Below are 25000 nucleotides of genomic sequence, written 5' to 3'. Positions count from 1 at the left end.
AGAGAATAGTGAACTGCAAACTTATATCCACTATGAGAGATAAGAACACGGTGCTGTTTATGTGTGTTATTAGATGTGTCATGTTTGCTGGTCACATTGCCATGGGCTGCAGACTTTAGACACCCTAGTCTGTAATGCCTACACTAAGCATTATGAATTTGTCATCCATTGTTTCAGTTCATTTATAAATCAGTTCATCCTCTATCACAATTATCTTTATGAACATTTTAAATCACAGTGCAAGAGAATATTACAAATGTTTTAAAAATGCTATAAAAACAGTATTTAAAGCATTATGGCAAAAATTATATCTGCACGATTAAACAAGGAAATAATCTATACAGTAGTATGCACATGAACATTCCACAGGAACAAAACAGCAGCGTTATCTTGTTACAGCACAAATCCTTCTAAGTTGTTGAACCATTATGTATTACTTTTCAGCCCACGGTTTCAGAAAATAAAATCATACACAAAACTTTGTTAAAGCAACAAATTCAGTTCATTTTCAACTGTACTGTTTACATTTTCCATATAACGAAATAAGTTAACATTTAAATAAAGATATAGGCCTGAAGCCTTCATGTAGTTGGATGTATATCATGTGTACCCCACATGTACCCCTAATGACAGGACTCTCTCTGTACATGTAGTTACTGCACCAATAGGTAGACAGGAATGAGACATTCAAACAAATGCATTAAAAATGGGTGCCAGATGATATTTCTACCCTAATCTCATGTCATTTCAAATTAAACTTATGGTGCTTATTTCAGAAGAGACAGCAGAGTAGTTTCTATGGAGACTGGCATCAAGTATGTATAAAACATGAAACTTGAAAAGCTTTTAATTAAAAACAGCAACACTCTGGGTGGGTGTTTGCAAGACATGTATTGAAACACAAGATGAGATATGAATCTGAAGAAATTCTTCTCCTCCTTAGACACCTGTATTTTAACCTTTGTTCAGTATTTGACTTTCTTTTTTATTTCGGCCGTTGCTGCTTTTTTTCTTCACCTCTTGACTTTTCTCCACAGTGGATTTCTACGTTTTTGATTCTAGCTCAAGTTCCCCAGACAGCAGTGCTTTCGTTTAGATGCAGAGTCAACAAATAAGTGTAGTGTTAACTTCACTGGAAGCCATGCCTCTAAGGTGCTGTTTTAAAGGAAGCAAGGGAATAAAACCCATGTAACACATCAATAAGAAACAACTAATAACACATCAGTGAAATTAGAGGTGTATATATCCTGTGTGTGTGTGGGGGGGGGGGAGGGGGGTACATGCTTAACATGTCTTGCTGAATGCTTTTCTGACATGGAGTTCAAATCTCTTCCAAGAATTTGTGTCACAGATGATGCATGGCTGTCGTGGTCTTTAACTAACAACATATTCCTTTTCCTAGTGCATTGTTTGAAGCACAGAATCACAAGGCAGTCCAAGGCCTTCTGTAAACTGTGACATTTTAAAGCTGTTCTTCCTCACACAATGCACATGATGTGTTTTGTTTATCCATTTTTCAAGTTTTTGGCAATTGTGAACATTTGTGTTCAATGAATCAATTTTTTAGCAGGCACCGGAGGTATGCAAGATGTAAAAAACAGAAGGTCTTCAGAAATGAGAAGCAGGACTCTAATGGTTGTAACTCGATCACAATACAAGGTACAGATGGCGGCTTCTCTCCACAATAAGTACTGTAATGGAATCAAAATTCATTTCAAAATAATGAAAATTAGTAGATACCAGGCACTAAACTGTTTCAAATGTCCAAGAGGCTAAGCTGAAACATGTCATAGCATTGGTTTTATACACATTGTAAAACATCCAAACAATAAGCTCATTCCTCAGAGCAGTAATGTTCCTTCTTATTTGTTTGTTTTTCAGTCTATAGTAGTGCATGAGCTGTGGTTATGTATCCATATTGCTATCTATATTGTCTTGGGATGATGTAATGCAAGGATAAGGAGTCACATGGTTGACGTTAACATACGTTGAGTTGATGAGGACATAATGTTCTCCAACAAAAGCAGAAAAGACTGCTGAAATGTTAGAAACAAGTTCAGAAAATGTTGGTCGTATCTCTGGTTTTGGATGCCAGCATTTCAGCATGACTTCATACCTGTTGTAAATGAAACACAGTATTAGACCTCTAGAAGATCTGTAGTACTTAGCAATACTGTAAGAAAATGGAGCTCATACAGAAACCATTGTAACTTAATGAACTCTTCCAGTGACCACATCCATACAACACCTTAAGCCTTAAAATATTTACACTTGCATTACAGAGCTGTCCTGTTTGCCAGTTTACAAAGCTGCCCACACTGACCATGAGTAGCAAGAAGGTATGGCCTCTATGTTCTTTACTCTCTGTCCTTTTAACCACTGTCTGGCTTAGGCATAAAACAGTGCCAACAGTGCAAGGGCTAGGAATCTGGCATGTATATTTTGCCAATATCACCCTTCCAGTAGCTCAGCAGAGTGCAAGTGATATTAGCTCAAATTTGGAATTATTCAATAGTACAGTAACTTTAATGTGAAGAGTGAGAGAGAGAGAAAGTAAGATGGGTTAGTTTGTCATTCATAGTTTTAGAAATATTTTTTGTCTACATTATGTAACTTGTTTAGTACAGTTAGGGAGTTTTCTGGCCTGTAGGCATCAGGAAGGACAGGAGTTTCCCAAAAGGCAGAGTAGGACATACAATAAATACAGTTTTGTTGGATTCTGAGAATGCTGAGTAAACTAGAAAAAAAAATAATAAAATAAAGTACATCAGGGCCAGATTTTTTCCATCTGGCTCAGGGTGCACTGAAACACAGTGCCAGGGTACAGTTGGTACGACCTATCAATAAAAAATGGCCTCAACAAAATCTCTCTGAATAATTACGCTGATTAATTTCTGGTTACTTTTATTAGGGAAGTTTTTTTGGTCACGTCCTTGGCCCTTACAATTAATCTATAATGCACAGCTGGAACTTGCATTTAAAGCTGATTCATATGTTGGTATTCCTTATTACTAATAAGAATATGAAAAAGTAAAAAAAAAATACTCTCCAGCAAATGTTTTTTTTTATAATTTCTTTCTGTACTCACTACAGTTCTATCTTACAAACATCGGTGAAAATAATGACTTAATGTCATGAAGTATATTTGACAGCTCTTGAAACCTGATTAACTGATAAAGTTAAACTCAAAATCTTTGACAAACTAATAATTGTAGTTATAACCTACAAATAAGAATATTCAGCAGATGTGTCAATGTGAGTGTATTAGGACCCCAAATGTCAACTGTAACATTACAAAAGGGTGGGGGTAGGGTATTGCACCTTCACAGTACTGATTCGTTTCACACATTGTTTTTGCAAACATGGATCACCTAGTCTGTAAATTCTGAAAATTGTTCCTTCCATAAGATCATGAAATACTTATGATTTTTGTTTATCTCATTTGATAACCACAGAGAGTCCAATAATATGAGAATGTTTTCCAGGAAAGGCCAGGTAGCACAACTCCAAATTAAAAAAAAAAAATGACAGAAGTAAACACTTGCTTCATTAAATATGTGTATAACACCTTCATAAAAGTTATGAAATACTGCAGCTGGTTTGCAAAATTTCTATGTTTCAGTCTGTGCTGTCTCATGTATTTTTACATTTTTTAAGTATTTTGGCATTGTTAATGATTTTTAGTTCCAAATAATCACAGTAAAATTTGCCATAAAGAAGTAGTTAGACATGCAATGCCAACAGGTAAGTGGCATTTAACTTATTCTGGATGTTGATGAAGATTTCAAAAGTGGCTTTACTGAAATGTGATGAAATCAAGAGACATGAGCAGTACACCATCTATGCTGGAGGTAGTTCCTCTGTACCATGAAACTTAGTTTACTCAAAAACAAAGCCACTGCACCTTGGTGCAAAAGCAACCCCCTGTGTAGTAATCTCATTAAACAAAAGTATGTTTACCAAACTATTAATATTTAAGTACTTGTCTTTATATAGTTATTCAAATATAATCATTCTGTTGTGTGACTTATCATGTGACTTAAAAACTGTATACCACTAGTATACACAGACTTCAGAACCCAGGCAACTACAAACCAATGATCTTGACCTTAGTGGTGGCCAAAATAGTAGACGTGGTAATAAAGTCAAGAATAATAAGGGTCCTAAAGGGGAATGGGCATCTCCACAAATAGCATGGATTTATGCATATAGATGCTGTCAACCTTTTTGTACAAATGCCTCAAGCTATTAGCAAAACAAAAAAGTGGCAAGCAATGTTGTCAACGCACTGCAAAAAATAATTTACCAAATGCCTCCTGGCACCTCAAAGCTATTTCTGTTGAGTATAAAGCAATGTTATTGTTTGTTTGTTGTGTGCTGCTAGAATTTCAAACTGTAGAACCAGAAAGGCAAAAGCAAACTAACCTGAGGCAGTTCTGCCTAGGGAAGTGGACAGTGGTAGGCCTGTTTATGTAGTCTGTCTGTTTTTCAGCACATCATTTGACTCATAACTGCACTGTAGACTTCTTATAAAGATGAGAGGGGTATGAATAAGAATAAAAACTGTGGATAGGCAGAGAAGAGATTATGTAACTGTAAAACTATGAGAATTAAATTGTGATTCAAGCAGGAAAGTAGCAAGTCATTAAACTCACTCCTACCTGACTAAACCATTTTTGCAGGGGAGTTCATCTTCCTGCAGGTCACACATGGAGTGCTGCACTCAAACATCCTTGCTGGACATTACCTTCAAGGCCACTGTACCTTGGAGTATTGAGATTAATCTGAGATACCGCAAGCTTGGAATTAGTATATATATATTCTCCACAGGGTATTACATTGAATTACAATAATTGTGATGTTCCTAGGGAATGACAATTCATTGAACATGCATTTTTAGGAATATGCTCATGATTTCTGGAAATATGGGATGGAAGGTGATGGGATGGCTACCTTAAATTACAGCAATAGACAGACAAGATTAAATTTCAGTCTCCTTCTGCTGATAAACTAATATTCAGTGACTGATTAATGAATAGCACTTGTCTGGTATCTTGATGTAATGATTTGGTGATTCTGTGCTCCTGCCTGTTTTCTGATGTCACCGCACCTCATCAGTGCTTGGTGATTGTATATGTTCCTCCCTTTCTTCAGTACTATACAGCACCATTGACAGGACAGCACATGAGAGGAGGACAAGCAGTTAAAGGGGACAGAAATTGTCATGAATTACAGAAATTACTGGGAAGTGTCCTTGTATCATGCAGGTAGCACTTTATGCCTGATGCATGTTTAAACAGGATGCCTGGATAAAGAAAAATAGTCTGAAGCATCATACTTTTAGGAAAGAAGCTCAACTCTTTCCCTAATTACACACATAATTCTGTCCATAGAATGTGTGTTCAGTTTGAAACTTCCAAGTGATTTTTATGATCACTATGAGTACTCCAGAAAACACTGTTGTAACACACTGTATTTCTCCATTGCATTTGGTCAATGTGGTTCCGGCATATAGCTGCTTGGTATTTCATTTCTTAAAGCTATGAACATTGTGCAATTTTTTGATTCATCATGGTACTTCCTTCAGTTACATGAGACAGAATTTCTTTATTAGAATGTAACAAAATGTGTGCCATATTAATTTATGTACTTAAATAATCACCCATACCGTGCGGAGACATATACCATAAAATAAAAATGGGAATGTCAGTGAATTCACATATGATATGGGAGTTCTCCCTCAAAATCTAAGTGCATGTGTTGTCTTCAAAATGGTCATCTTCAGATTCTTTTTCTGGATACCAACTAGGAAATCCCAAATGCTGCACTGCACAAGCTTTTCATTCTCAGAGATAATGAAGACCATGTCCATGTAGACAGGTAAATCAGTGAGTGCTGCATGTGACAGATTTTTCACAATGTTTTGCACACTTCTTCCAGAAGAACGTGAATCTATAGTAAGCGTATGCTAGAGAAGCTGCAAAAATCCGACAGTTGGTAGTTTACACTCCCAGCATTAGGTAACTTCTTGATATGAGCAAAAAATATTAGAATCTGAAATGAAAACATTAGCAGATTTATATCTCTTCTTTAACCTATTTAGGAAGTGACATAAAAAATAAACTACTGCTTGCAAGTAATATGGTACTGCATATGATGCAAATCAAGGCAATGCTGAGTGAGTGAGTAGTCACACCTCTGTTGGACAACTCTCTAAATTTCAGTGGAAGTGAAAAACAATGATCTAATGCTTGGCTGACAAGGTATGTGCTTTATAAAATCAAAAGGGTTACATCCATGGCTCATAACTGTCCAGCATGTACAAGTTAGAATTCCGCTACCAACTGCTAATTAATCTGCAGAGGACCAGGTGAGTTGTCATTACATCATACAGAGTCATTATGTAAACAGTAAGGTGAGTTGTCATTACATCATGCAGAGCCATTATGTAAACAGTAAGCCATACCAAGCTGCAGTGTGTACAGAGTGTGCTTAATTTATAGTAATTTATTTTTTTAACCGTTGAGGTTGCTGTGTAATCAGATCAGAAACTCGAGTTATAATCTGCTTAATAAGTCTGAAGTTGATGGTGTGCTGATTGCCAACAGCCGTATGATAGCCAGTATGGTCAGTTTTTAAAATTATTTAAGTGGTTTAGTTACAGTGTTTTTGTTAAACTGGTTTCTTCTGTGATTAAATTGTTAGCTTCCTTTTATTTTGATTTTTTTCAGTATACCTGATGAGATGAGTATCCAGTTTTTTTTATTTTGATTTTTTTCAGTATACCTGATGAGATGAGTATCCAGTTTTAAGTTTGCGTGTGATGAGAGGAACTAAAAAAATGTCTACTGTGATTGTAACACACCAGAGTATTCGTTCAACAAAATTAGGTTGTGATATATTTTAAGGATAACACTCATCATATATGCAAAATAAACAGTTTTAATGCATAGTCGATACATATAATGAGGCTAAATGTAGTGCTGTTTTTTCCCTCTCAAACCAGAAATGGATTATGAATTTCCAGCATGTATGTTTTACAGGCTTATGTAATTCCACTGTCTTTGCAGGGAAGAAAAAAACATGCTAAACCCACTTGTGAGGTTAATAAAGACAAAATGCTGAGTTTGATAGTATAACAAGTTCATTTATGTTATAAGTTGACAGATTATTCAGTATTTACCCTCTGACTAGAAAAAAATCTTGCTTGCCATAATAATAAGCCAACAGTGGTACTTGTTCTGAAACAAGATTTGCAGTTTTCAAATTCATTCACCAGATAAATCCCACAAGCAAGGGTGCCACCAGGCACTCCACAGCATATACTTACACATTTTTTAGAATAATGTATTTATCTACTTTTTATTTTGTGAATTGATGCATGCTAGAATTCAACTAAAAATACATTTATTATTATTTTTATTTTATTTTATTGGCTCCAGATTTTGTTAAATGTCGTTTTCAGAATGCCAGACTGGCTATATGTTTTTTGTTTGTTTGTTCCTGTACTGAAAAGGTATGCTGTCCTGAAACATGGACTGCCTGGGGTGGGCTGCGAGGGGAGATATATGTTAGAAGTTGATGTGCAGTTTTTACAATCTTAGTTAAGCCCTTGTTTGCAAGACAAAAGTACAAGATATATGTGCAAAATATAAGAATCAACTCACTAATATGTATAAAAATGTATACAGTTCAACTGTGTGAGGCACCTGTCATAATAGAAAATTAGTTTCCATTTCTTGCTGCCAGTTATTTACCTTTGAGTAATGCTAGCAGCATTCTTCTTACCAATCAGAAGTATTTTGGCAATGAATACCTGCTATTCAGTTCTGCATGCAGCTACAGTCAGGGTGGTATTCCTAAATGTGATGTACAGGGACAGGGTTAGGCCATTACAAACCCCCTAATTGCCAGGATGCAGTTGCGTGCATAAGGCATCCAGCACACTCATGGTTCTCTGAATGATCCCTAGTGAAATTTTCAGGTAAGGCAATGATGAGTCTTGTCTAATTGGGAGGGGAAAGTTAAATTGTTAGAAAAAAAATAATTTGCCTCACTTTCTCTGCTGAACATATTATTCATATTATTGTACCTGCAGTTTTTCCAAAGGATTTTTTTCATCCTGAAAAGTGCAGTTTCACAGCCAAATATATTGTACTATACAATGGAAATGACATACATACATGAAATGATTTCAAGGGGTGTAATAGATATTAAACAAGGGGCTACTTTTATTTGTCATTACCCAACTTCATCAACCATTTCCCTTTTTATTTAGCATCCTGCCACTCATTATTCCATTATTGCATAAAGAGGGATCCATGATCCTCAAACTGTACCTCTGTGAGGTTGGGTCGGGTGGCAGCAGATGGCACTGTCTTTCTGTATCCCTTCTATGGACTCTGTTATACACCCTAGTCCTGAACTATGTTAACTCCAAGGCCGCACCAACTTGGGGAAAAGAAAATTAGTGTATTTTCCCTTTCTCCGAGTTTGTACATGATTGTTGGAGGTACAGATAAATATCAGAAGTGTCACTGGGGAGAGGGGTGCAAAGGATGCATAAAGTCTGCAAAATCACTTATAAAGTGGTACATTTTCTTTCTACACCACAACTGATAAATGAGGTGACTGGACAGTGAGGAGGAGACCTGGGCTGAGGGAAGTTCATCTTACGGATTGTGAAGCAGACCAATAGAAGAGTATTCTAACCACCAGCTCTTGTGAAATTAATCAACTGCGTCTTTGCATCCTTTGAATGATTCAGCAATAGAAGTGAGGTACTGATGTATAACATTTCCCACAATCCATATAAAATTGTTGGTGGATTAATAAGACCTTCCAGATTATTTGTATTAAAAAAACTTCTAACTTACCTGACTGATGAATTAATATGTGTAATTAGTTGATTAAATAGACACAAACTTAAAAACACACACACACACACACACACACACACATGCACACCACTTAGATTCACCATCAAGCCAGTCATGAAAAAATTTTATTATGAAGACAATTTGAAGTTGAGTTATTTTTCAGAGAATGTATTTTATACTCTCTTCTGTATTTTACATTAATACTTACAATGAATCTGGGCAGTATTCAGGTTGTAGAAGCCGTCTTCCTTGTAATAAATAAACTGTGATGTCGAATGAATTCACATCAGGGTAAGGTGGTGCCCCTCTAGTCATTAGCTCCCAAAGCAGCACTCCAAAAGACCACTGAAGGGAGAACAAAATATGAAGAAATATTATGCATGGCTGTTAAAAACAATGCCCTTTCTGTAATCCTCTTGCACAAAGTTTTTATTACAAATTGATACATTCAGCCATAAATCTGATAAAAAAAATCACGCAGATGTTGGACTGTGAGAAAATTAACTAAACCATCATCAAGGTAGATTACCCGAGCTCAGAGCAGCATTTCTTGTGTTCACCAGTTTGTAGGCTTAGAAGATATGTTCAATGTCCACCTTTTGGTAGAAATCCTGATTTCTCAACATTGTCTCAATTTTCTGGTTGTAGGAATTCCGTATCTGTAGTGAAGATCCCCCCACCTTTGCCTGCCTTCATCATTCTCTTCCTTTTATCAGTGTTAAGATCTTCTAGTGCTACAACTTCATTCTGGGATACGTTTATAAACTTTCTCTTGCAGGGCTTAGTAAGAATTCTCCTCAATTTATCTGTGTATCCTCATAAAAGTTGAGGGAGAGGTGGGCAAACAGTCCTTGGTTTGTTCCATTCGACTCCTGTTTGATGATTTCCTTCCTCGTTTCTTGGTTCTCATCCTGATGCATCCAAATTTCATTCTCCTTTCATGAAAAAAGATGTTTTAAGATCAACTTCGTGCAAAACAGCTTAAAGGTTGATAATGTTGTCAGACAGGATGAGGACCAAGAAATGGGGAATAAAATTGTTAACATAAGTCTAAATGGAAGAAACAATGTAAACCATGCAAATGAGGAAAATGTGAGGAGAACATTTGCAGAAAGTTTTCAAAGCCTTGCAAGACTTGTCCCAGAATGAACTAGCAGCACTAAAAAGTCTTAGCACTAATAAAAGGTGAAGGCAGACAAAGGTGGGGGATCTTCACCACAGACACTGATTCCTGCAACCAGAAAACTGAGACAAAGTTGGGAAATCAGGACTTCTACTAAAAGGTGGACATTGACCATATCATCCAAGCCTGCAGACTGGTGAACACAAATGCTGCGTTGATCTCAGGTAATCTGCTTGATGAAGATTTAATTAATTTTCTCACAATCAGTCACCCGAGGATACCCCGTTATAGGCAACCCTAAGCCACACACAAAAAAAAAAAAACTTGCTGATTCCCCATATCTTCCAGTGGTAGCAGGAGAAGGCTCTTCCACTTATCCCCTATCAGTTTATGTAGAATTTAAAATGAAGGAAATTGCCAGAAATGCTCTATAATACATCTTGGACACTCTTTGACTTTCTGAAAATGGTTAGAGTAATAAGGATCAGGCCAGACATGGTACTTGTCACCATTGATGTGGAAGCACTTTACACAGCACTTCCACATGAGTACTGCATTGAAGCAGTTAAAGAATTCATAGGCAGTGGGACCTCCACCAGCCTCAGAGAAATACAGGCAATCGGTTTGCTTCTGGGTGCAGTACGTAAATACAGCTACTTTCATTTTAACCAGAGACGGTACAAATAAACAATGGGAATAGCGATAGGAGCAGCAATGGCTCCAAGCCTGGCAAACATAGCCTTCACCAAGTGGGGGAGAAAACGCCATCTACATCTCTGAGTAGTTCCCATATATCAACTGTTATTATCACTTTATTGATGATATTAGCATGTCATGGAACAGCTCAGTGGAAAAACTTAAGGACTTCTTTGACTAAATCAAAAAGTCAACAGACTTCCTGCATTTCACCAACCACTATAGCTCTGAACAGGTAGAATTTCTGGATCTCACCATTTACAGAAAGAAAATGATACAGTGTTAAACAACAACCTCTTTTTCAAACCAACCCAGCTCAACCTGTTGCTACATGTGAACAGTATGCCCCCTAAAAATCACAAAAAAATGTTACAAAGTGACAAGGCATGAGAATCAAAAATGTTACAGTCACAAGGCATGAGAATAGCTCATGCATCTGGGGAACTGATGGAGTTTCTACATAACCTGGACAAACTACAAGTGACTTTCTTGAAAGGGGGTGCAGTGAACCTGATAAAAGACATACTGTGTCCCATTTCAACCATGAAACAGAACAATGACCCAACTCTATTCAATCCACCACAAAGATAACTTAATATACTGATCTCACAGAATGATACTGACAAAGAGAAACATAGAAGTATGACTGTCACATGTTTAAAGGATACTCTGGAAATAAAATGTACTGTGCGTGAAAACTGGAACATCATCCAGGAAAGCACTCCATTAATAAGATACTTGGTCCTGAGCCTACTTTCATCTATGGTAAAGTGCAAACAATTAGGAGCTGGGGAGAAGGGCATGCATTTTCAGCTATGGAGTCAAATGCAGGTACCTTTCCCTGCATGTCTCCAGGAAGCAGATGCTGTGACTTTATGTGTAAAAGAAACAGGAACAAAATTAAAAAACCTTATAGAAACATAAGTGTTTTCGTCCAGGTATCTCGGACTTCATCAGAATACAAATACACCAGCTGATTAAAGATTTCAACCAGAAAAGGCTTTTAAAAAAATGGAAGACTTTACATACAGATTTCAGTAAAATCACTTTTTCACAGAACTGTCAAAGCTCCCCTTCCATTCCCTAGACTTGAGTACTTTAGTTCCTTCCCACACTACTATATAGTTCTGTCTAGTTTGCTGACTTTTCCTCAGACTTCCTGAAGAAACTTTCATCTTTATGCAGTACAGCTTCTAAAACAGGTCAGTCACTATAGTCTGTTCTATGATGAACAGCATGACTTACATCATGTATTCAGCACTACTGCCTTATTTATAGCCAATGACTCCACTTATGACAATAATATAAAATACGTAGCATAACCATTGCTGGTCTTTTTATTGATATGAATAGAACATTTGAGACCATCAGTCCTGGTTACATTTTACATAAGCTGGCAAAACTTAACTTTGGGGATAAAGTCATCTTATAGTTCAAATCTACTTGAAAGGCAGGACTTTTTGAATATACAGTAACAGTAGTCTGTAACTTAAGTCTGAACAATGGAGTCCTGCATGGCCCTATTTTAGACCGCTGCTCATCTCCCTTTTCATTAATGATCTCTGCTTAGATCTTCCTTCACTTAACCTTGCTCTTTATGCTGATGATAATCTACTACTGGATTTAACTAGTCATTCTATTCCCTAAAAAAAAAACTTAACAAACTCGCGTCTTTAATATCTGCAGTTTTATCAACGTAAAAAAAAAAAAAAACATTATGATCTTTGGGATATTGCATGCATTAGTCACATTCAATCTGTTATACTGAGACTCAAATAAAATAATCATTCCTCAGGTATTTGAACAAAAGTGTTTAGGCCTTTTTCTTGACTCCTTAGCTATCTCATCTCATAGACAAAATAACTATCAAAGTACTGCCACAGCTGAAGCTAAGCTGCAGAATCTCTTACCTGCTCAACCCTACAGCTTGCACTGCATTAGGAAAAAAGTTATTTTCCTTAAACAGAGTTTAACTGGCCATCTCTGCATTCTAGAGCCACCTTCTTACTCGGTACTCTCCCTTTTTTAAAAAAACATAAATGTAGCTACTGCCTTCGCATGAAAAGAAAATTACAAGTTAAGAGAATGAAAATCTGCACTCTAAGAAACACAGAAGAGGATGGTGTCCTGCTCCTACACCTCCCCTTTCAAAAGTGCTATGGGCGTTCTACAAACTAGGTCCTGCTACCTGGAGTAATATTCCAAATGATGTTAGAAATCAACAAACATGGTTTGCCTATAAAATGACTCTAAAAGACTACTGACAGAAAGAAGACATTTGTACTTGCTTTCAGGACACCGGTTTGTGCTGTTTCTGATCTGTGGAGTGAATCCAAAAGAAATTAAAAAAATAAGTAGTTTTATTCACTGTACTGCACTTTAAACTGTGCACTACTGAATTGCCACCTACTTTTAACTGTTTTAGTCATTTAACTGTTTTGCTGTTTTACTGTTTCAACTGTTTTCTGTTTGAGACTGTTTTTCCTGCACTTTGTATTTTCTAGTACTTGTGTATTTTATAGCATAGGCCAGATTCAGATTTGCTGAAGATACTATTTGGCATTACCTGAGCACTAAAACCAGCAATTTTACATTAGGGGGGGCCCCTGCACCCTTGTAGCAGAAGAGTGTATCAAAGGACCCATCTGAGTTGGAGATTGTTGGAATAAGGTGCAGTATTGAGAATTTCCATTGGTCAGCTTGTTTGAAAATTGCTTAACTTGTTTTAAGAAAGGGTTCTCACAGTTGCTACATAAGCCCCACATTTGTGCTGGTTTGCACCTGTTTTAACACAGCTCCACAGAGTTTGGCGACCAGACACTGCTCTACTCTTCATCTGAGCAATCCAAGGCATCTGTTTGTACATAGCACATCTTCGCGCATCATCAACCAGTGGAGGCAACCATTGGCAGTTATAGATGCAAAAGCTAAAGTGGATTTATTTTCCCTTAGAAGCTGCCCATATTCCATCTGAGGAGTCCCTGAAATTGCACTTAGCTGCTCAGAGAGCACCTCAGCTGGGCTTTCTACAGTCTTTGCCATTTTAACTGAAATCTCCTAATCCATAATAGTCATGTACCCCTTGAGAGCCTCAATAGTATAGACCCCACATTAAGCCCCAAATTAAACCGCATCCTTCCTCCTTAAAGTAAGCAGATTTACACCTAGTATTATGGATGGTCAGATCAACTCTGTTTCTCCTGCCAGCCCTATTGACATGGGCATCCTGAGGCAGTGTATTAATTGCCTCATGTACACTGAGAACCCACTACTCCTAAACCACTCAAGCTCAGTTTATGAGAGATGCATACACACTATGAATTTGGAATCCTTGCTGTTTCATTGATAGAACAGTGACAGTGAACAGGTTGTCAGCTCACATACTACACCTCCTGCATAAACCACACTCACAACACGTAAACACCATCATACGTGTAGGTGCTTACCAGAAATTTACCTAAACACCAGATACCTCTGAAACACAAACATGTTACACCTAATACAGTACCTACAGCATTCAATACACATAAAACCACAAGCACAAGTGTCTCACCAAATCTGCCCCTAAGGCAAAGGACATCTAAACAAAATGTTTTGGTCATAGGTGACTCCATATTGAGAGGCACAGATATCCCACTCACCAGGCTGGACAAGGAGAAGGTTACGGTCAGCTGTTGGGTGCCAGGATCCACCAGATCACACATGCACTCAATTCTCTCCACAACAAGTACCATTATGACTTGTGTACCTCACTGGACTATATGAAGAGAGACATGACTGAGCTCTCTGAATATGTGTCTTAGGCAGGTATGACCCTAGCCTTGAATAGCATACTACATTCACCTAAAATGATACCATAATAGAAACAAAAAATGATTGACTTCAACAATTGGCTTAGTTTTTGGTGTCATTCTAAGGGGATCTGGTACCTGTCAGCCTGGGATGACATGGTTGATAGACCACCCTACTTTGACAGAGATGGTCATCTGTCACCTATGGGATTTCAGTTACTGGCTAGGGTTGTTGCATCCCCCACAGTGGCTTTTTTAGGCAATGTCACAACAACAAAATTCCTGACGTAAACATATATTTAAAAAGCAACCTCAAGGCTATGCTGCTAAATGCTAGGAGTCTAAACCTAAGACTGCACTCACTGGAAGCAGCCCTTACCTTAGATGATGCTGACATCTGTGCAGTCACAGAGACTTGGTTTAAGGCCATGCAAAGCATCCCTGACATATGGGATTATAATGTCTTCCACACATTCAGAGCACAAACTGAAAGTGTGAGAACTAAAGGAGGTGGAGTATCAATATACATCAAATATAAATACACCTTTAGATTGGTTACATAAAATGATTCCCTTGAACTAATCCAGGTCCAATTGACTGTAGATAAAACCCCTCTCCAAGTTATTGACAGTTATAGGACTCCCTCCATGAACCAGGATACCCACACTGCATACTTAGATCTACTTGAATTGCTAAAGATACAACCAAACATCCAGGATTTAGGTGACTTTAACTACCTATCCATAGATTGAGTAAATTATATGTGTACTAATACACTTGCCCAAAGGTTTTTGGGCTTCATCAACTCCAATGCCCTGGACCAGTTGGTTGACACCCCCACAAGGGCCCAAAACATTCTGGATCTGGTGCTCACTAACATGGGTGATTATTGCACCACCCCATGTGTGTGGCCCTCCCAGTGAGGTCTGATCATAAACCAGTCTCATTAGAAGTAACAGTAACATCTGAACCCCCATTAGCAGCCAATAGACTAAAAAACCTCTCCGAAACCAATTACAACTTAATACTTGACTGCATTAACAGCTTCATAGCCCTGCCCTCCCTGATGGTATGGATACCTACACCGGGATTTACACCAATGCCTTTTATAATCATCTATACACATGTATTGACTCAGCTGTTCCTGATAAGACCAAAACAAAATCCTCCAGAAAGAACAAGCCTGCTTAGTGGACATCCCCATTAACAGGTTTTACAATAAGAGAAAGAAATTGCTGTCCAAGAGCAAGAAGGAACTGTCTCTGAATTGGAAGCATTCCCTTCTCAGCTTAAACAAGCAAATTAAGACACCTTGTAAGACATTCTAAAGCTAACTATGAACCCAAATTTGCCTCCTTTGCTAAGGATAACCATAAAGCCTTCTTTAGCTACATCAGAAACCTTAAAGGAAAAACCCAGATCTGTGCAGAACTGGTTGTTAATAGCACCACATATACTGAACCCACAGAAATAAACAACCTGCTAGTTGACAGGTTCAGTGAGAATTTCTCCCCCGTCCCTGCCTCATATCCCCCAAAGCATCTCTATCACCTGCCCCCTCCACCTATTATCTCCAAGGAGTAGGTCATAAACACTCACTGCAAAGCCAAAAACACAGCCTCTATGGGACCTGATAATATCTTAGGCTGCATTCTAAATAGATTAAAACAGGAACTAGCTACACCACTGGGTACTCTTTTTAACTTATTAACCCCGAGTACCGTCACGTGGCACCATTGCACTTACAGCCGAGCACTCACTGAGACGCTAGGAATTGTATAGAGTTACACCAGAGTGTCTTCCACAAGCGCAAGTAACTTTATACTTGTGTTTTAGCTCCACTGTTAGAAAATAAGTCGAGTAAGTACCTGAAGTTTGTCAGTTACCTTTTCAACTTATTTTTCAGCATGGAGTCACCATATGGTTATATTTGAAATTTTTCAGAAAATCGCTAATTTTCTGTACAAAGAGGGCAGGTTATGTGAGTGAGGAGTGACAGCGAGTGATCCCATGGCAGTAATTATTTTTACTGTTTGTGTTTGTTTAAAGCTATAAAATGTTTTTTTAAAAAACACATCGACGGAGGCACTAAGATACAGTAGTGGCGGCAGTAGCAGCACTTTCAGTCCCTTGATTTTTGAGCTGGAACAAGCCCATCTTCATGAGAAGAGCCAAGAAATGCAGTGGGGCATTTCCTTTTTTTGCAGGCTGCTGTGAGTGCTGTACTACGGAGCCCATGGAAGGGCTGTCTTTGCATCTGTAGGCTGTCCCAACAAGAAGGTGAGGAGATTTTACAGAATTCAGAGAGGGGCCATGGCTGGAAATCAGATGGTATGTGTGGACTGTAGGAGGTGGATGATGACGGCTGCCATGAAATTAAACTCTCTGGAAAAGTGAGGCGCTGCCAGTGGCGAGGGTGAGATGTATAGCCCAGCCCCGCACCGGCCCATTGCTTCCCGGCCACTTCCAAGTATTTGGGGGTCTTGAATGCTGACCGGTATATGGTTTGGGAGATCCGGCCATCGGTATATGCTAATGCTTTTAAATCGAGTTGCTGGCTACTGAGACTTCTCTGCATACATCAACTGGACATAAGCTGATTTAAGTATATTTTCTGCACTTATTTAAGATTTGAGTGAGTAAATATTGTGTGTCTTGCATTCAGTAAATATTGTGTGTGTCTTTGAATCTCTGCAGTAGTTGTTAGACTGCTGTGAAATTCCTTTGTTAAGTGTTAAATAGCTTGGGGGTTTCTGCTAGCATTAAAATCTGTGTTGGTCACATTTCTAGTAATCATTTTAAATCGAGTTGCTGGCTACTGAGACTTCTCTGCATGCATCAACTGGACATAAGCTGATTTAAGTATATTTTCTGCACTTATTTAAGATTTGAGTGAGTAAATATTGTGTGTCTTGCATTCAGTAAATATTGTGTGTGTCTCTGAATCTCTGCAGTAGTTCCCCCCCTCCTTGTTTCTTGTTGTGGTGTTAATCTTGGGTGGCTTTGGAATTGCCCGCCCCTGCTGTAAATCTCTTTTTGCACACTCTTCCTGGACCCATCTCATTCACTCACTCAACTGAGTACAGTGAGATCATATTTTGATTTTGGATACTCTTACCAGTACCATCTTCTCTGCAGTGTACAGAGAGAGCACTTGGGAAGGGCATTCCCCTATAGTATCTTAATCTGCTCTGTTACCTCCATCTCAAAAAAAAAATAAATAAAATTGCACTTCATCTGCCTTACTGTATTTGTGTTTCTTCCTACTTTATTACCTTATTTTGCTTTTGCCTCTTTTAACATTTTAAAGTGGAACCTGTGTGTTGAGAGACAGCCTTACAAGACTATCTGCAAATATATAGAGCTGAGTGTATTTGTCTGTATTATTCTGTATTATAGAGCTAAATTGTTGCTTAGCTATCTGTTGTCTTACTGTTCTGCAAATATACAGAGATCAGTATATATTTTTGCTTTTATAATTTGCACTCTGATTCCTCACATCTCTGTTGAAACTGGTTTCCCCACCCCCCCCTCCCTGTTCTTGGTTGTAGTTTAAATTTCGTGGCTTTTGCAGTGCCTGCCCCACTGTAGATTTGATCTAGGACACTCCCCCAGTCCCATCTCTTTACCGCATTCTACCTAATAAACCCTTTCTGCACTTGCTTTTAGTCCTTTTTAATTTAATTACATTTTTTCAAACTGTGTGTGGACTAATATTGCTACATACTCAAGTGTGCCAGCTTACACTGCATGTGAATTGTTTTTACTACTGTTTTTGCTACTTTTCTGAAAAAAAAAATTATCTGCTTTTACTGTATTTGTGTTTCTTCCTACTTTATTTTGCTTTTGGGTCATCTTAAAAGTACTCAATTGTATTTATTACTGCTTAGTGTATCTCATTCTAAGCCTTTTAGTTTAAGCACTTGGGCTTCAGACCAGTTGTTTTACATTAAGAAGGTTTGTGGTCTGCACTGTGGTGGCAGAACAGGTAGCTTACATCCTTCTAAGTTGGGAACTGCTGATTAAAGGCTCAGTGTCTGTTATTCTAAAAGTATATTAATTCTGGTTTAAGCACTTGGGCTTCAGGCCAGTTATTTTACATTAGAAGGGTTCGTGGTCTGCACTCTTGTGGGAGGAGAGGCTGGACTCTGCCCTTCTGAGCTGGGAATTTCTGGTTAAAGGCTTATAGTGCCTGCATATTTGAACTGCTTCTTACTGAAATTGGTGCACCTTGTTTGCTGTAGCATAGAATAGATCCAGGCCTGTTGAATCTAGCTTTGTTTGTATAACTTGAGCACTAATCCAGGCATTCTTTAAAGTATTCAATTGTATTTATTACTGCTTGGTAGTAACTTGATTAAAGTGTAGCTATCATTCTAAGTCTTTTGGATTAAGCACTTGGGCTTCAGACCAGTTGTTTTACATTAGGAAGGTTTGTGGCCTGCACTGTGGTGGCAGGACAGGTAGCTTACATCCTTCTAAGTTGGGAACTGCTGATTGAGGGCTCAGTGTCTGTTATTCTAAAAGTATATTAGTTCTGGTTTAAGCACTTGGGCTTCAGGCCAGTTATTTTACATTAAGAAGGTTCGTGGTCTGCACTCTTGTGGGAGGAGAGGCTGGACTCTGCCCTTCTGAGCTGGGAATTTCTGGTTAAAGGCTTATAGTGCTTGCATATTTGAACTGTTTCTTACTGAAATTGGTACACCTTGTTTGCTGTAGCATAGACTAGATCCAGGCCTGCTGAATCTAGCTTTGTTTGTATGCTTGTTGTTTGTTTGCATGTTATTTCCCTGAAATGCTAATTCCACCTAAAACGTGGCTTTTCAGCGCTTCTGCGGATCCCTAGTGATATCTGCATTGCTTGCTGTACTTATTTCCTTGTTTCACTTGAAAGAAAGTTACTGTTTGTCGTTTTTGCATTTAAGTTACCTGTAACACATTGCATTTACGTTACCTGGGACTTGCCCACTAAAGCAATTATATAAGTCAGCACTAAAAAATTAAAAGCACTACACCCTCACAAACTCCCCTTGAATACCTTGTTCCCCATTAGCCCTTTTTTTTTCAATTATAAAGGAATTCCCAATACTATTCTAGCATGTCCAAAGGTCAGTTGTCAATCTCCTCTCCGGTCCAGCTGGTGAATCTGGGAATCTTGAGGCAATGTTACAACTGCCTCATGTACACAGACAACCCTCTCCTCCTCATAACAAATTCCAACTCATGTGAGAGATGCAACCATATAGCCATACTGGAGGCTAAGCTCTCTCAACTCAGTACTGGCGTAACCAGTCAGGAGGAGAAGGAAACCACACTCACTACAATTCCAGTCTCACATAGACCTACCATGACAGCAAACCAAGCACATAAACACACAAAAACATACTCGGAGGCTCTAAATAAAAATCTGCCTAAGCAGCAGAGACCTCCAAAGCAGACACCCAAGTAACCGCTACCCCAAAACAAAACACGTACAACACATAGCTCACAAAGCCAGTGTGCCGAACAGTCACAGCCCTTAAGGCTAAACAACACACCTGATACACTTGTAATAGGTGACTCTATCTTCAGGCACACTGACGTCCCGCTTACCAGGCTGAACAAGGAGAAGGTCATGGTGAGCTGCCTGTCGGGCGCTAGGATCCGCTACATAACACAAGCACTCAGGTCACTCCAAGGCAAGTACAAATATGACTCAGTCATTGTCCATGCTGGGGTGAATGACCTGAGACATACCTCCCTGGACTACATGAAAAAAGACATAGAGGAGCTCTCTGAGCATGTAGCTCAGGCCGGTATGACCCTGACCTTGAGTAGCATTTTACCCTCACCAAGAATGATGCCACAATATGAAGACAACATGATCAATTTCAGCAATTGGCTTAAGTATTGGTGTCATTCAAAGGGGATCCAATGCCTGTCAGCCTGGGATGACATGCTCGACAAGCCACGATGCTTCGCTAGGGACGGCTTGTACCTGTCACCCCTGGGCTTTCGGATACTGGCAAAGGCTCTTGCTACCCCCATAGTGCCTTTTTTAGGCAAGGCTCAAAAGACAAACCCACCTCCATAGGTATCACAAGGGATAAGAAACTAAGAGTAATGCTACTCAACGCCAGAAGTCTAAACCTCAAGATGCATGCACTCAAAACTCTCCTTAGCATGGAGAACATCGATATCTGTGCAGTAACAGAAACCTGGTTCAAGGCTCCCGAGAGCACCCCAGCACTACCAGGTTATACCTCATACCATGCTTTTCGGCCCCAAAACTTGGACCGAACCACAAAAGGAGGGGGAGTATTCGTCAAAGATACCCACACCTCCAGGTTGGTGGCACAGCATGAAGCATCAGAGACTATCCATGTGCAACTAACAGTGGGTAAAACTGCCTTCCAGTTTATAGCCTGCTACAGACCACCCTCCCAAACCCAGGAACCCCACTCGGCCTTCCTGAGAACACTGGAAAATATGAAGGTCTCTCCAAACACCATTATATTGGGCGACTTCAACTACCCAAACATAGACTGGGAGCATTACTCTAGCTCCAACACCCTAGCCCAAAGGTTCCTAGAATTTATAAACTCAAATGCTATGGAACAACTTGTTACCACTCCCACAAGAGGGGAAAACATACTGGACCTGATCATCACCAACATGGGGACTCTGCTCCAGACCAGAAGTGTATCCCTCATTGGTAAGATCAGACCATAAACTAATCTCACTGGATATTCACATCCTGACTCCACCCCCTGCCCTGAAAACCACAGTGAAAAACTTCTCTAATGCAAATTTCACACTCCTCAAAACCGAGGTGGAATCCTTCAAAGCCCCCGGGCCTGTGGAAAATACGGCCCAGACCGCACAATCCTTTATAAACACATCCTATGAACACCTTCAGGAATGCATGGATCATGCAATCTCAAATAAAACCAAGTCCCAATCCTCCAAAGGCAGACGTCCTGTCTGGTGGACCCCAGCCATAAACAAACTATACAATAGAAGGAGGAAGCTACTACATGATAGAGCAAAATCCCAAAAAGGGAAGGCATCTCTGATCAGTATTAGCAAAAAACTACGGGCACTCATAAAATCGTCTAAGGCCAGCTTCGAGAGAAAAATTGCACAGGACGCTAAGGATAATCACAAGGCTTTCTTTAGTTATGTTAGGAACCTGGGTGGGAATTCCCAGATATGCTCAGAATTAGTCCAAAATGACAAAAAATACACCGAACCCACAGACATTGCCAACATCCTAGCTGACAGGTTCAGCGCAAACTCCCACCCCCCCACCAAAAGGGCAAATATCTATCCCAGCAGAGTGCTGCCCCCCTGACATCTCAGATGCTCAGGTAAGAGCTGCCCTCTCCAAAGCAAAAAACACAGCATCAATGAGACCAGACGGTGTCCCAGGCTGCATCCTACATGAACTCCAAGAAGAGCTAAACCCAAACATAAAACTACTGTTCAATCTCAGCCTTACTACAGGATATGTACCCAAAGAGTGGCATACAGCAACACTGATCTCTCTCAAAAAAGGTGGTGCCTCAACGGATCCTGGAAACTATCACTCCATAAGCCTGACTAGCTTGGTCTGCAAAGCTATGGAAAGGATCATCATGGACCTCATAAATAAAGATATTGGGGACCTACAGACACTGGATCCTACCCAGTTTGGCTTTGTTAAGGGCAGATCCTGCCTCTCAAACCTGGTTGATTTCTTTGAAACAGTCACTAAGGCCATTGACGAGGGGAAGGTGGTCCACACAGCCTACCTGGACCTCGCAAAAGCCTTTGATACAATACCCCACTCGGGCCTTATAGATAAGCTCACCAGCTTAAATATAAACCCCTATGTCACTAGATGGGTTGCAAACTGGCTCAAGGACAGAACCCACATGGTTAGAATTGCTGGAGCCATGTCAGACTCCAAACCAGTTACAAGTGGCGTCCCACAAGGCTCAGTCCTGGGACCTCTCTTGTTCGGTATATATTTCTCGGAGGTACAGGCCAACACGGAAGGACTGTGGCTGACCAAGTTTGCAGATGACTGCAAACTGGGTGCCATAATCGACACTCCAGCCGACACAAGCATCCCCCAAAAGGGCCTCATAGAAACAGACAACTGGTGCCAGAGCCATGGCCTCAAGCTAAATGCCAAAAAGTGTATAGTCATCCCCTTTGGCAAAAACAAAGTGCCCACAAATTACCACATAGGTGGTAATCCATTATGTACAGAAGAAGTAATTAGGGACCTGGGGACCCAAGTTGATAGCAATCTCTCATTTGACAATCACGTGGCCAAAGTGGTTAGAAAAACATTTTATATAGCCCACCTAATCATGAAGGGATTCACATCTAGATCAGGGGAGGTCATCGTGCCTCTTTACTCATCCCTCATCAGGCCCATAATTGAGTACAATGCCCCTTTGGGATGTACCTTACCAGACACCTGCAGCAACTGGAAAGACCCCAAAAGTACCTCACCAAGAGGATCAAAGGGCTCAAACAGATGCCATATGCTGCCCGGTTAAAGAAACTCCAGCTCTACTCAGTGGTATACCGCCTGCTCAGAGGCGATCTGTGCCTGACGTATAAAGCCATGTCCAACCCGGAATTAATGGACATGCTGCACCTCATAAAATCCAAATCCCATCGAGCTACGCGCTCGAGAGACTTGAACCTCAGCACTGAAATAAATAGGATATGCTGGAGGGACAGATTCATAACCCAGAGGCTCCCTTCACTCTGGAATAAAATCCCAGTCCAGGTTAGGCAGAGTCCCTCATTGACTCTCTTCAAGAGGAATCCTGATGAGTGGATGGGAGATCGTTGGTTTACCCCGGGTATCACTTCTGTGTCACTATTATGACAGAGGCACAGTATACTAACCTCGAAAAAGGGCATAGCAAAATTATTTTAAAATGGGTGGCGAAAGCCAAACACACTCTGGCTAGGCTTATAAATGCCCTAGGGCAGATAGCCTAGTATGAACCTATGAACCTAAATAAGGTGACCATAGGTCGCAACCCTTGCTTTCTGTGAATTTTGCTGCGATTGCACTGTCATTAAGGTGGCCGTTGGAAAAAACAGGCTTAAACTGGGCCTAGTCTTGAAATTACAATGTATTAACTGTTTAAGCAAAGTTTGTGTTTTTCCATTTGAAAGCTTCGTAAGTTAATTTCTGTCAGCTGTCATCCCAGTGGTGCAACAAAAAGGACTGCTGTGGTGAAAGACTGTCTATAGCTGTCAGATTGTGATTGGCTTGTCAGAATTTTAATTTTTTTCTAGTCAGTCATAACTGTAGCAGGTTGCATTTTAGCTTCTGATGTGATACGAACACTGGGACTAGTCAGCTGTCTTGTATTTTAAGTGTTCTGTGTGAGTTATGCAGCTGGAGGTATATTATGAGGCCTAGCCTTTTTGGTGAAATCTGCACTGTTTAATGTTAGAAAAACAGTTACTGACTGCAGTTGTTGTGTACTTCATATCAGTGGCTGGATAAGAAGTAAGCAGGAAAGGAAGAGGGTAGGCCTTAGCAGGAGTTTGTTGTTTTGGGTCTACACGTCATTTCTGGGACTCTTGGGAAATCCACTACTGTGACTTGTCGGACAGACGACTGACTTTTTATTGAAATTCTCTGTGCACATCTAGAGAGTGCAGGATCATTTCCCCCTTGTTTTGGGGATTAGGAAAAAAGGTGGGCAAATGAATGGATTGGTTGAGAGCCACACTGGACACTACCTTCAGAATGAAGGATGGGTTAGTCTTGAGGGATACCTGTCAGCATAGAAGATGATGAAGGGTTCCACAGCCATGAGCACTTGCAGCTCGGAGACTCTTCTGGCTGAAGTGATGGCCAGAAGGAAAGCTGTCTTCCAGGAGAGAAATTTTAGCTCTGCAGAAGAAGTTGGTTCGAAAAGGGGCAGGGCGAGCTTTCCCAACACAAAGTTAAGGTCCCAAGCTGGGGTTGGTGCTCTTCTGGATGGCCTCAAGTTGCTAGCTCCTCTCAGGAACTGTTTGATCAAAGGGTGTGAGAAAAGGGGCTACTCAGTGGGGAAATGAGCAGAGATAGCAGAGGCATGAATTTTTATAGAGGAGAAAGAGAGGCCACTGTTTAGTAGGCCAGCTAAGTAATCCAGGATGAAAGGGAGGGAGGGCTGTGCCATACTGGCTTCCTTAACCTGGATCCAGGTGCAGAACCATTTCCATTTGTCAGCATAAGACTTTCTAGTGCTAGGGCATCTGGCCTCACGTATAACATCTAGAACCTGTTTACTGAGGTTGGCAGATTGATCTGGGGTTAGGGAATAAGCAAAGCTGCCAAATTGAGTGTCTGCAATTGAGGATGCATGAATTTCCCTTTCCTCTGGGTCAGGAGGTTTGAAATCTGAGGAAGATGCCATGGTGGCAGTGGGGACAGGCTGCACAGCAAGGGGCATCAGTGCTGGTGAGGCCAGTCTGGAGCTATAAGAAATGTCCTTGGTTTTTCCTCCTATATTTTGAGCAGTACC

General features: G+C 39.9%; 1 protein-coding gene across 2 annotated transcripts in view; it reads right to left on the bottom strand.

Moving 5' to 3' along the window:
- The window catches only part of MET (MET proto-oncogene, receptor tyrosine kinase), a 1562736-nt gene that overhangs the window by 848 nt on the left and 1536888 nt on the right, over window positions 1–25000 (bottom strand). For both annotated transcript variants that reach the window (XM_044088706.1, XM_044088705.1), the window contains exons 20-21: window positions 9088–9224; window positions 1–2116 (exon numbers count right to left, since the gene is read on the bottom strand). The exon at window positions 1–2116 is cut by the window's left edge and continues 848 nt beyond it. In XM_044088706.1, coding sequence (XP_043944641.1) covers window positions 1906–2116; window positions 9088–9224 — 348 coding nt within the window. In that variant the 3' untranslated portion in view covers window positions 1–1905. The remainder of the gene's footprint in view (window positions 2117–9087; window positions 9225–25000) is intronic.

The sequence above is a fragment of the Protopterus annectens genome, chromosome 11.part0, assembly GCF_019279795.1.
Source record: "Protopterus annectens isolate FY-2018-M chromosome 11.part0, PAN1.0, whole genome shotgun sequence".
NCBI classification, from domain to species: domain Eukaryota; kingdom Metazoa; phylum Chordata; order Ceratodontiformes; family Protopteridae; genus Protopterus; species Protopterus annectens.
Note: the sequence above shows the minus strand (reverse complement) of the source record. Positions and strands in the feature narration are given on the sequence as shown.